Genomic DNA, 12812 nt, shown 5'->3' with positions numbered 1-12812 from the left:
CATATTTTCACCTCCATTCTTTTATCAATAGACCCTATAATAACATTTACGGCGTCTCTTCAACATGCATCAAATGCCGTAATAAATTTATGACCAGCAATGCCGCCTTTGTTTTTATGATTACGTAACATAATCAGCTTATAGAACAGAACACAGGATTCAATTTTTAATAAGATAAAGAAATAAATTTTGAATTTTTCAAGCGAAATTTTAATTTTAAACTTATAATTTTTAAGCGAATAAAATATAATTATATTTATGCAGTAAATTTAATTTTTAAAATCTGGGGGTCGGGCCCTAGCTGGACCCGCGCCACAGCAGCTTGCATTCAGCGCGCTCTCCATCGATCTTCAGTCGTGCCACTGATTCACTTACACTCTCACCCTAGTCCATCGTTCTTCAGTCTCGCCTCCATCTTCGCTGCGTGGATCTCTCATCTCGGGGCTTTGGGGTCTCGCGTCTTACATTGGCTGCTTCTTCTTCCAGTAAACGGTGGCTAGACCCCCTAAATCAAACTCCTAATTCAAGCGGGGTTCCCGTCCTGCTCCTCGAATTCGACCATCTGCTGCTTCGCATCGCGCTGCCTCTTCTTCTTCTTCTTCTTCGAGTTCGTGTTCAACTTCTGAGCTATGGTTTGCTCTTAAAATTTGGTTGCTGATTTGCTGTTGAATATTGATTGGTTATAATTAATTCCGAACCCTGCATCATGATTGTTGGATTATTGTACTGACTACTGAGATTACTCTTCTGATTTCGTTGGCAATTGTATCTTTTCTTTTGTCCCCATCTCACTTCTCTTCAGTTTCGATTTGAGTCTCTTAGAGTAATTCTAGATTAAATTTGTTCTTGATTGCGTCCGTTGCAAGGAATTCAGGACCATCAGTTTAGTTAAGGTGACAATCATGAGATGAAAATGCAAAGAAAGTGTAGGCTTTGGTGGCCAAAACAGCTCTTATCAAGAAGAGAACCATCTTCCAGTTTTTTGTTGGGGTGGTTTGTCACATCCTCTCCAGCGTCTCTTGATATTATAGTGGCCTTTACCTGCAACGAAGTGTTGTCATCTCAATCCAGTCCTTGCCTTGAGGTACGACACTGGATTTTGAGCTTTTATTTTACTGCACATACTTTGAGTAAAAGTGAATAAATAAGCAATGTATACAATGAACAGCTACAATTATTTATTTTTCCAGAAAGTTTTGGGTTTCCTTCTTGTGATATGATTGAAATTTATGTTGTGTTGAAGATTTAACAGACCTTAAGTATTTGTTAAATGCCTCATTGTGGTTAGTAGCCATTTTCTCTTTGTGGTCCATCATTGGGATGTGAGAGATTATCTATCTGGTTTTGTTGATTAAAAATCTTGAATCGGTGGTTTAGCTGATGTCTTCCTGGTTTATTATGGTGCCTAGTTCTCATGTTGCCTAGGGCACATTGAAAAAAGTGGAGGGCTCTATGACCATATTGTTGTCGCTTGACATTGTCCTGTTAATACTGGTGGCTTGAAGTGGATTATAATTTGATCATTTGGTCATTTTGAGTAGATAGATACGGGAGTTTCGATGCAGTGGCTGTGTTTACACCCTTTCTGGCTCATTTATCCTTTAATTATTGGGAACAGCCTCCTTGGTAATGCCCGCCTAAGATTGCTATTTAATTCTTCTCACATAATTATTCGGTCTGTGTGCATAAAATTTGGAATTTATCCCGCACATTAATCAAACAAGAAGCTACAGGATGGGTAACAATGTGTATATGTGGTGCAGAACTTTTTTTTTTCCCTTATTTTTTTGGAAGATGAGAATCTTGATTCTGTGTTCATAATGGTTGGAAAAACCCCAGGATAAAGATGGTCTTTATAATGTTCTGTAACGGCACTTTCATACAAGTTGTCATAGGTGGCTGCTGATTATGGTCTAATGTTGGGTGACATCTAACAGTGTGAACTGTTACTTTCTATCAGGAGATCCTCCATGATGTACGTGGGAAGATGCCCATAATTCTACAGGATAAGTCAACATTTTCTATACTTGGCCAGTGTGTCCCTGACCAGAGTAATAGTAGTTTGGTAGCGGGAATAGAAGACAACAAATGGAAGTTCTCCAATTGTGGCTGTCTCATGTTAGATGGTTCATTAGAGCATAGTTGTCAAGCTTCCTTTGGAAAGACTAATTGGATTCTGCTGACATTTGATTCTCGGGAACAGAATGAAACTGGAATCCACGGGCTTCCAAAATTGCATCAAATTCACTGGAATGGAGTAGCTATGTTACAATATGATTTTCACGTATGTAAGTCATGATTGCTTCTTCTATTTGCTTTTCCAAAATTTGTTGTTAATTCTATTTCATTCTCTCAAACACGTGTGATGTTTTAATAATTTTAGGTGATAATTTATGACACCCCCCGTTATGGGGATCATCATTTCTCTTTGTGTCCATCAAATTCACATGAGCAAGCAAAGGCTTCCATTAAGAAACCTAAGTGGGTGGGTGATCTTCACAAAAAGGAGCAGCTCATTGACTTGGTAATAAAGTTTAAAATGTTCATTTCTGTGTCTATATTTTTGTCCTATTAATTATTGTACTCTTCAAATCCTTATCCCAGGACACAGTCATCTTGGCAATTAACTGTAGTGCTGCTGCTAAAAGAATTTTTGAGAGACACGAGGTCTTGAGGAGATCCTTCAGCTTGCTTTCCATATTTCTTGTGTACTCACTTGACGCTAATGATATCTATATCTTATTTTATTCTTATCTTTTATGTTCCTGTTCTGATGGTATGTTGTGATTCTTCAGGTTTTTTGCATTTGTTGGGAATCTGTCTGCTAATTTTGTAGCATCATTATCAACTCTGTTCTTCGTTGTCCTTCAATTATTCCAAGAACTTTTCAATGATAAGTCGGGATCTTTGATTCACATGGCATCTGCAATATTCAGGACTGCATGGATAAATATACGGATTCGTTGTGGTCAGATATTATATTGGCCGATATTTCTTAAGGAGAATGATCTTAGGTAATGAGCAGTTCTCATAAAATATTTGACATGTATTATTTGTTTGGCAGGTCTCAAATTTTGGTAATACGATGGAACCTCCTGAATACATACTTGTGTTAGACTGGAAACAATACTAGCAGTTCTACCAAACACAGATAGATCAGCAGAAATACTCACGTGGCATCAGCTATGGTAGCAATACTGCTAGAAAACACAGTAACAGTAATAGGAGACTATCTATAGCATTTTAAAGGCTCATCTATACCCTCATAGTTATATTACTTTTTCAGCCCCGACAAAATACACTCTTGTCCACCTCACCCACACCAAGAAGTAGGCATCAGGATTAGTTAGTGTACTACAATTTCCTCTTTTCTCCCCTACTACCATCTTCTCTCTAGCATACATGTGCTCAATAATAGGCTTAGATGAAGCAGCAGCTCCTTCAAACCAATGGACCTTTTCTCATTTTTTACGGGTATAAACCTTAGTCATAGTAGGCTCATTACCTCAGGCCCGTCACAGTAGCGTGCTTTAATCATTGATAAAATTTATGAAATTCATTTACTTTTTGCTTGTACTCTCTATTATATTATCTATGGGATCTAAATTAGAATATACTTTGGCTTACTGTAACTTGTTTTACCTCCATTCTTTTTTAGTCTGCTTTTAGAGGACATATTCTTGTTCCATAATTTCGGTTTAAAATTGTTTTTCTTTTATTGAAGTTGAAAACATATGACCGATTACATGTAACACTCTGTCATGAATAAGTTGTGTTTAGTTGTTCTTTGTTGAATTGATCACTGACCTTCTGACCAGCATCTTTTGATATTGATTCTGTGTTTTGTCCTTTTTTTTAACATCATTGTTTTGTGTGCTAGGTCACGATCATGTGTTGAGTATGCAGAGAAAGCTGCTATGCACAGTCATTCCATGTGGTCAACTTTGGTTGTTGATGTTCTCCTGGGAAACGTGATTGGCTGGCCACTGCTATATCATGCAGAACCCATTTGTTTGTCAGTTTTGACATTTGTCCATGACATTGCAAACCCTTTTTTGCGTTCAGGGTGTGTTTGGTTAATGGGAAACCCTGCAGGTTTCAAGTTGAATTCTGAGCTGGCTGGAGTATTAGGCATGGTTTCTCTGAATGCAATACAGATATGGTCAACACTCTGGATTTTTGTGGGTTTTGTCTTAAATTATATTGTTCAAGGACTTGCTATTATAGGGATTCTTTGTGGGTTCACGCTACCTGCTGCCTTGATTATAGACATGATTGTGTTAGCAACTTCTCATGTTTCAACTCTTTATTGGTTGATTTCACTTCTATATTCTTCACAAATACAGGCAGTGACGGCCTTGTGGCGGCTTTTTAGGTAGGAATTCCTTTTCCATTTTTTTCCTGGGTTATTGAGATGGTTGGCGGATTGGTTGAATACAAGTTAGTGATTAAAATGAGAAATGCACATATTTATTTAAAATTAACTGATCTTTGAGTTATGAAAGCAACTTGCTCATATGATAGGTTTTTACAGTTAGACCGTCCACTGATGCTCTTAATGTTTGCATGACAAGTTTTTGGTCAAAAGATACAATCACTGCCCAAATAGATGTTACTCAGATGGTTTTTTTTTTCTTTTTTTCTTTTTGCATCATCTGACTTCTTAGGCATAGGTTTTATTAACCCTACTCTCATTACTTGATAATCTTAGCCATAATATGTTTTCGGAAAAACTAGTATCGGGTTCAGGGAGAAAGAGCCAATTGTTCTGTTAAGAAGAAGGAACATTTACATATGTGAGGATAATCTGTGCTATTATGGGGGAATCACATGTTCTTTTCATATTATGAAGGTCATCAAATTACTTCATTACGCTCTATGTGTGATTAACTTTCTTGTAAGAATAGTATATACAATTGCATGCATATGATTACACATTCAGACACAGCATATATACTCCTTTTTCTTTTCCTCTTTTTGTTCATCGAGTTGCTGATCTTTTCACAGGGGCCGGAAGCGGAACCCACTTCGTCAGAGGTTGGACAGCTTTGATTACACTGTCAAACAACATATTATTGGATCCCTTCTATTTACACCCCTCTTACTTCTGTTACCAACCACTTCTGTTTTCTATATATTTTTTAGTATAGTGGGGACAATGATCAACCTCGTCTGTATATCAATTGAAGTCACCATATCAGTAATTCATGCTACACCTTATATCAAGTTTTTTCTTCGGTTGGTGCGTCCAGGAAGATTCCCTTCTGGAATATGGTTTGAAATTTTAGGTTGTCAAAGTACTGGTAATAATTCTCCAAAGGTTGATTTTGCTGATGAACTGACTTCTTCCAAGGAAGAATTGCTGCTAAAGGATTTTAGTGGGCAAAAATCTAGCATTCTGGTTTCAGTTCTCCGAAGTAACTACATGAGCACAGGTAAGGCTTGGAGCTTTAACTCGTGGACTTAGATTGATTCTTCTGTGGGATTTAATTTTTTTTTTTCATGCTGCTAGGTGATGTACCTTCAGTATTAATTAGTATCAAAGCAAACATCTGAGAATGTGTGCCCAATATGCAGACTTTTTGTGCTTGCTTTCAGTTGACTGGGGCCTTTTACGTAGAGACCCTGGAAAGATATTATTATTGCGTAATATATGCGACATTGTTTTTGGAGGCAAAACTGGTAACCATGATTTGCTTAATCATTGCGTGTAGTTGTGGTAATTTTCTAATTAAAAGTGGGTCCCTGCCTTTTTGCGTGACAAGGTGAACCTTACTGAATATGTCTAGATATGCATTTTCTAAACATTGCATGAACACGAAATTTGAAAGCGCTGACTGAAATACAATTTGTAGTATGATTTTTTTAGTCCTTTTCACGGTTATGATAATGACCTTAATTTGCTAACAGTTAGCATTTTGTCTGTTCTTTTCTTTTTGGGCAAACATTGTGTATATGCACTCTAACGGGATGCTTGTTCAGGAAAAGTTATCTGTCCTCACTACAAAAATATTTTTTCGGGGTCTTCTGCGTCATCCATTTCCTTAATAGCACATGGAATCCTCATTGGTCGAAGGTGAGATGTTATTTTGTTGAGTTCTTTGCATTTAGTTACTCTTTACTATTCACATGAATCCTTTATTTTGAATTCCATCCTTGGCAGAGTACCATACAGACGGGGAACTCTTCTTCCTTCACCAATGCCTTGGATGTCCCTGCCCTACAAAGAGTATTGGCGCCTTTGTCATGATTCACTTATTGCATGCTTCAGAGTATAATGGTCTCATCTCGACGTCTGGTTCCACTTAACCAAAACTTGTTTTCTTCATATTAAGAGTGATATTCCCTGCGGCTTCTCATGAAGGATTATTGAGCATTCTTTAAATTGGTTCCTCCCTGATTGGACCAGGGAGGCATTTCAACGCTCAGGCGTGCAGCGGTGGTATATGTGTTCACTATTCAGCAATTGTTTACTTTTCCTGTTACTAAGAAAATGAATTTGCTTTTCAGGCTAAAATGGAATGAATTTTCCTTTCCTACTACTCTACTTTGTGCCCTTGAACTATTGATTTCCTTGCGCCTTTAGTTGAAATTTAGGTTGTCAATTCAATCTATCTTGATGGGATTTTTCCTTCTGTTGAGTGATACAGAGGGGATTTCTGTAGTAGGTAGCGACAAGTTGGCTGCATCAATAGCTGAAGGTTGGGCTTGATTCGATCCTCCAACAATAAATTCTTTTGCTTGAACATATGATGTGAGGTTCTTTTTTCAAGTTTTTATAATTGATTGATTTTATTATGGGGGGGAATTTCTTACTTAAACCGGCAAATTTTCGCATCCATAAACTCCATTCCGTGATGTCAAGATGGGAGATCCCATTTTTTGTCGTAACCCTAAGATTGTATGGGATCTTTTCTTTTCTTTCTTTCTCCCCCCCCCCCAAAAAAAAACACTGACTAATAAAATAATACTATATCACTGTATGCGTGATTCGCGCCGTGCTTTCTGACACTTTACAGGAAGGGTTATTTCTCGTACGGGTCTAATACCCCCTTTTTTTTTTTTAAGAGGGTGTGATACTTCGGTCGTAAATAGGACATTTTTTCTATAGATCAAGAAAAATAACAATATACATTGTAATGAATAAAAGATAAAATAATATATTTATGTTAAAAATTTAATGATATGATTTATGAATAGGATTAAAAAAACCTTCTATTTCTACCCTATATATAATATAAGTACATACTTTTTCAGATTGTTCGTGACTATACTTTTCTAACTAAAGATACATTAATGCCAGATCGTTTGAAGCAATGTTTCTCATAAATGATAATACTAATCTTCACATAAGTAATCCGTATGTATTTGTTGAACTTCAAAAATTTAATGATGAGATATTTTTACTTTGAATTAAAAAAATAATTATTAATTTGAAAAAGGTTATACTATCTCCGGTCCTAATACTGGAGGTAGTATTGTTAAGTGAGTTCAAATGATTCAAATACACTGAAAATAATTTACATTCATATTAAATATAAAGTAAATTATTCAAATGGATTGAATGGTTTACCACGCCAAGTACTTGAGAATTCAAATCATGAATGTATAAAAAATAAAAAAGATTTACAATATACTATTTTTTGTCCTATTTATAAAATCTCATTTGTATCGAGGTCCTATAATCAGAACCGGTAGTATATATACATATATAATAACATTACACCATTTACCCACACATGGCCATGCAGAGTAAAGGAAGCGCTAACATCCAACGTGCCCAATACGGACAAATACTAACTCACGAGAGAACCAACAGAACAAACTGATTGCCTAACCTCCCTCCCTCCCTCCCTCACATGTTGCTAGCGACGACTCACTCCTGTCCAAATTTCATGTCCTTGTCCAAAAATAAATAAATAATTAAATAAAAGACACATACACACATTGATGGAGGTTAAAAAAAAACACACACACACATGTATATGACATTGATGGAAGTTTAAAAAAAAAACACACACACACATATATGTATGACATTGTTGGAACTTGGAAGTTAAGAACAGTGACTCTGGAATCAGTTCACGAGAATGCTATTGACTCAACAGATGAGAGCCTGGGTTGTGTACAAGGACAGGGGGGAGAGAGAGAGAGAGAGAGGCTGAAAAGAGTGTGTGCGGTGTTTGTTCCTTCTTCTATCGCCCTCTTTGCCCTGTTCACTCATGTGAATCCCCATGTGATGAGTTCACCTCTCCTTTTCATGCTACTCTACTCCTTCACTTCACTTCACTTCACATGCCCCCCAATCCCAACATCTTTCCCTTAATTTTAGCCTTCCATGTTTCTTAGGACCATCTTGACCTCCTCATCAACCAATGCCTTCACCTTAAACTTTCCACTTCGCTTCTAATTTTCCTTAGTTTTCGCTTCCTAACGCTTCAGCTCCTGCAGAAACTCATTTTCCCAGTTAATGTAAGCATATTGTTTTGAATCAGGAAACCAAAATCGTCACTCCTACTCCTACACATGGCAGACTTTGTAGTAATATCCAACGAGGGTCGGATTGGTCATTTCAATAGGGGAAGAAGAAAATTATGTGCAGAATGTGACTGCATTATTGGAAAAGACAAAGGCCGGATTTTTGTTATCTGAAACTATAGGCTATACAGTGCCACCTTGCATACCCCTAAAAAAGATAATGCCAGAAATATTATCCCACTTCCTATAAATGCTAGCATTACTACGTATAACCGCAAGCTCTTGAAGACCACACTCGAGCTAATAATAATTTCCTCTGTTTCTGTGTGCGAGCGACACCGTGAGCAATGGCCAGAAAACTAAGCATCGTTATGCTCTTCCTCGTTGCAATGTCGCTCCTTTTCGTGGAGAACCATGTAAGCATACTCGACTTTTATAGCTGCCTCTATGTCTTGGTAACTTCAGGCTCTCCATTATTTGAGCCTCTAGTTGTTCTGCATTGCTCTGTTTTCAATTCACAGTTGGCCTGTTAATAATTTATTTACTACAAATTATGATGAAACGATCAGTTCTGCCAAACAAATTTTAGCCATAGTTCTGCATTTGTCCAGCCGTCTCCGTTTCCCTTAACGTTGGCTCCTTGTTACTTTGTGTTTACTTTTAATTATATATCTACTTTTCATGACTGATAATTATGCTCATGTGGCATACCAAAATGGTGGATTTAGGCTGAGATTGTTGTCGCTGCCACTGAGGCTCCAGCACCTCAGCCCAACAATAGCACAACCAATTTTCCCAAGGTGAGATTTTTCGGCTCAGATTGTTTCTGCATTGCTTTGATTTTCCGAACTTCTTACACACATCATCTGTTCAATGTCTAAGCTCATCTGATATTTGTTTCTTATGAGTTTCAGCACGGCATAACTGAAGGCAGTCTGCAGCCACAGGGTGAGTATTAGAGAATCAGACATCACATATTTTGTCAAAAAATTAGAATTACTTCTCAAAAAGTGAGAGAGAGGGTTTCATATTGAAATTGAGAGGGAATTAATTAGTTGGGTGGATGAATATGCAGAATGTGGACCACGTTGCACAGAGAGATGCTCAAAGACGCAATACAAGAAGCCATGCATGTTCTTCTGTCAAAAGTGCTGTGCAAAATGCTTGTGCGTGCCTCCCGGTACTTATGGCAACAAGCAGGTCTGCCCTTGCTATAATAACTGGAAGACCAAAAGAGGAGGACCCAAGTGCCCCTGAACATCAAGCCCTCTTCTTTCAACCGTCGCTCTCAAGTTTCAGTGCTTTGTTACCATCTACTCTTGCAACGTGTACGCTGTGCTGTCCAAAAGGGAATTGACCCTTGATAGTTTATATGATTATTTTATTTGTCTTCCTCTAGTTTTTGCATCGACAGTAAAAAGTGTCAATTCTGTTGTGTGATGTTCTTAAATAAAAAATGAAATAAAATTGGCATAGAATTTGCAGTCCAATTCATAAAAGAACAAACACGGCACAAGGAAGCCCCACAAGGCCAGTCTTGTTGCAACTCGCTCATATGAGTGCATACACACAATAAGTAATGTTAGCAGCCTACGTAAATGACGTCCTTTCACCTGATGGAGAAAACAATGTTTCTGAAGAGAAAAGGTAAGAGTACTCCTGGCTATCCATTTTTGTGCTTCTAGTTTTAATCTCTATACCTTGTACTCTGCCCTTCACTCACAATTTTCGTTTACATTCTTTGGGTTGATTTCCTGGTGGGCAAGGTACTTTTATCATGCCTTCTCTGTTCCTAACAAGAAATTGGTCTGTGTGTGTGTCTGAGCACACAGCATATATAGACTAATTAAAACGTCCAAGGTCCAATTCACATGTGAGAAAGTAGCTTGAAGATGGACTTCAGTTCTCCCACCACATTCATGAATCCACGAAGGAAGCAAAGTAACCATTTTAGCTTTAGAATGCACCGCACTAATAATGGTCAAGACTTTTATGTCATCTTATTTTCTTTCTCGTATTCCGAACCCACTGTCATTCATATCTTATCTTTCACGAAACATAATTCACAACCATATAGAACATAATTTAACATGCTGTTTTGAATGCGTAGTGTATCAACTAGACACGCCTACCAAAATCACGTTTCGTTGGAAAGGTAGGTTCGCACGATATGCATATATATATATATATATATATATTTTGGAGTTAGTTTTGGTTGGTCGCATTGTGATGCCATCAACGCGCAAGGGTTAATCACCTAATCAATGGAGATTTTATTTTATTTTATTTTCATATATATATATATATATATATATATATATTCCCTTCCTACGCTGCTCTATTATGTGTCAGCCAGGAAGGATCCATCATTAATCAATAGAAGCACGGCCACGGGTCATCATTTCTATTAGGACCCGAAGTCAGAAATCAGGCAAAATAAATAAATTGACCGAAGAAAATTTTCTAGAAAGTCAAAGCTTCCTCTGTTTGGAAAAAAACAAAGAAAAAGAAAAGTTATTTGTATCTGATTCGATTATTTACTCTGTTATGAATGACAAACTTTTGCTAAATTCAAACCCATAGAACAACAATTCGGTCAATAAAACAACAAAAGAACCTTCTAATTTGACGCTTGTGAAGCATGCGCCATTCCACCGAGTAAGCTCTGTTTCTTGAACAGATAATTGGAATTATTCAAGTCCTTCAAGTTCCTGAGAAATCAGGACAAACTTGGGGAAAAAAGTTAAAGAAACAAAGGCGTATCCCTGGAATCTTCGATTCCCTGTCTCGGATGGTATGTTCCCAATCCCAATACTCGTTTTCCCCACTCTTTGGCCGTGCTTCTATTCGATTCTTAAACTTGCTTCAATACATATATAGGCAAATTGATCAAACTGATTTTGCCATAGAGGTTTCTTCATTGAACGCCTGCGTGTTCGCCCACCGCTTCACCGTTTTCACTTGAGCCTTTCAAGTAGTACCATATATATTTCCTTGAGCACTGTGAATTGGTACTGAAACTCTTGTAATCCAATTACATGATCAACCGACAAAGTTATCTTGGTTCGACATTAATGAACATAGGAACTCGTGTAATGGACTAAAGTTTGCTAGAAAGATCTGTGCTTCATCAATAAAGGTGTGAAGACAGGACCCGTGAGCTTCAGTATACCATATTTTGTTCTGATCATTACATCGCGTCGTACGATCCTTAGCCATGGAATATAATAAAAATTTCTTGTCTCGTTAATGGGGAGGGAGAATGATAACAGAGGAAACAGAGGAGAGGAAATATTGAAGAAAGCACGAGAAAGGCACAACAGCATAAGGTTCAGTTCGGAATGAAATCAATGATCAATCATATTTGACCTTTCATGTCATGTAAACTCTTCAACACTGAAATATACATAAAACTCAATCTGCATGAAAAGAAGGAGGATTCTAAAGGCAACAAAAACGCGAAGGGGAAAAGGAAGAAGAACGGGCTTAGTCACTTGACTAATTTACAGAGTCCTGGAAACATGAAAAGATCAATCCTTTGGAAAATCATTAAGAAGCGTCGGAAGCCTCCTCCTCGGCAGCCCTAAAGAGAAAAGAAAGCGGGTCTGTGGAGAGTTTGGATCGCTTTTTATCGGCATGAAACGGAGATTGTGCCTTGTGGGAGCTGACCAAAGCAGAAGAAGCGGAAGGTGGAACATTGACGAAGCTTGTGGGCTGATTCTGAAGATGAAGATCAGAACTAGTTTCTTGTTGTGGGGGCTGCAAGGGAATCACGGCGGGAGCGACGGAAGGCGGACGGCGAGGGTACAAGAGGTCGGTGGGGAAGAAGTTGTACTGTTGAAGGCCAGCCATTAATGGAGGAGGCTCCGTTGAAACAGAGAGAGGAAGACTGGGAAGTCAGAAGAGAAGATCTAACTTTGTGGGCAGATGGGTGGCAGTTACGTTGCATTTGAGGTGTTTGTCATTTATAGGGGGAGAGAGACAGAGGAGCCATCAGACGAAAAAAAGGAGTCACGTGCTTGAGAATCAGGGGAGGCTTTTACTCGATGTTTCCGGTGTACGTTGGTTGGTTTTCTAATTTTCACCGATTCTATTGGCTTCTCGTTGGGGCTGGAATTGGATCCCCAAATTTTATATGTTGAGATCCAAGATTTCAGTTAAAGTGTTGAGTAATGGTTAATTAGTTACCATGGTTTAAGTATTTACTGATCAATAAAAGGAAACGGACTGTTGTAAAACCTGGATTGTTAAATAAAAAGTGATAAAAGAGACCAAAATAAAGCTTATTCAAATCATTATATATACTATAATTATGTACCAACGATACTAACACC

At 37.8% G+C, this 12812-nt stretch overlaps 3 protein-coding genes across 4 annotated transcripts; 2 read left to right on the top strand and 1 right to left on the bottom strand.

Moving 5' to 3' along the window:
* The first annotated feature begins 346 nt into the window (after positions 1-346).
* LOC114720037 (N-acetylglucosaminyl-phosphatidylinositol biosynthetic protein gpi1) lies at positions 347-6443 on the top strand. Of its 2 annotated transcripts, XM_028905630.1 has the most exons (10): positions 347-627; positions 867-1084; positions 1961-2284; positions 2384-2524; positions 2605-2708; positions 2796-3014; positions 3881-4375; positions 5008-5435; positions 5983-6076; positions 6164-6443. In XM_028905630.1, the coding sequence occupies exons 2-10, from the start codon at positions 908-910 to the stop codon at positions 6276-6278; spliced, it is 2097 nt and encodes a 698-aa protein (XP_028761463.1). In that variant the 5' UTR covers positions 347-627; positions 867-907; the 3' UTR covers positions 6279-6443. The 2 variants fall into 2 exon arrangements, with proteins under 2 accessions (XP_028761463.1, XP_028761464.1); XM_028905631.1 differs by lacking the exons at positions 347-627; positions 867-1084 and having other exon boundaries at positions 2018-2091; positions 2204-2284.
* Positions 6444-8588: 2145 nt separating this feature from the next.
* On the top strand, positions 8589-9784 carry LOC114720038 (protein GAST1-like). The gene is made up of 4 exons (XM_028905632.1): positions 8589-8894; positions 9207-9278; positions 9393-9426; positions 9554-9784. The coding sequence occupies exons 1-4, from the start codon at positions 8826-8828 to the stop codon at positions 9733-9735; spliced, it is 357 nt and encodes a 118-aa protein (XP_028761465.1). The 5' UTR covers positions 8589-8825; the 3' UTR covers positions 9736-9784.
* A 1683-nt stretch (positions 9785-11467) lies between these two features.
* On the bottom strand, positions 11468-12408 carry LOC114719987 (uncharacterized). The gene has a single exon (XM_028905566.1). The coding sequence runs from the start codon at positions 12328-12330 to the stop codon at positions 12028-12030; it is 303 nt and encodes a 100-aa protein (XP_028761399.1). The 5' UTR covers positions 12331-12408; the 3' UTR covers positions 11468-12027.
* Positions 12409-12812: the final 404 nt, after the last annotated feature.

Source organism: Neltuma alba, unplaced genomic scaffold (genome assembly GCF_004799145.2).
Source record: "Neltuma alba isolate B1F8T4 unplaced genomic scaffold, ASM479914v2 tig00011962_pilon, whole genome shotgun sequence".
In the NCBI taxonomy this organism is placed as follows: domain Eukaryota; kingdom Viridiplantae; phylum Streptophyta; class Magnoliopsida; order Fabales; family Fabaceae; genus Neltuma; species Neltuma alba.
Note: the sequence above shows the minus strand (reverse complement) of the source record. Positions and strands in the feature narration are given on the sequence as shown.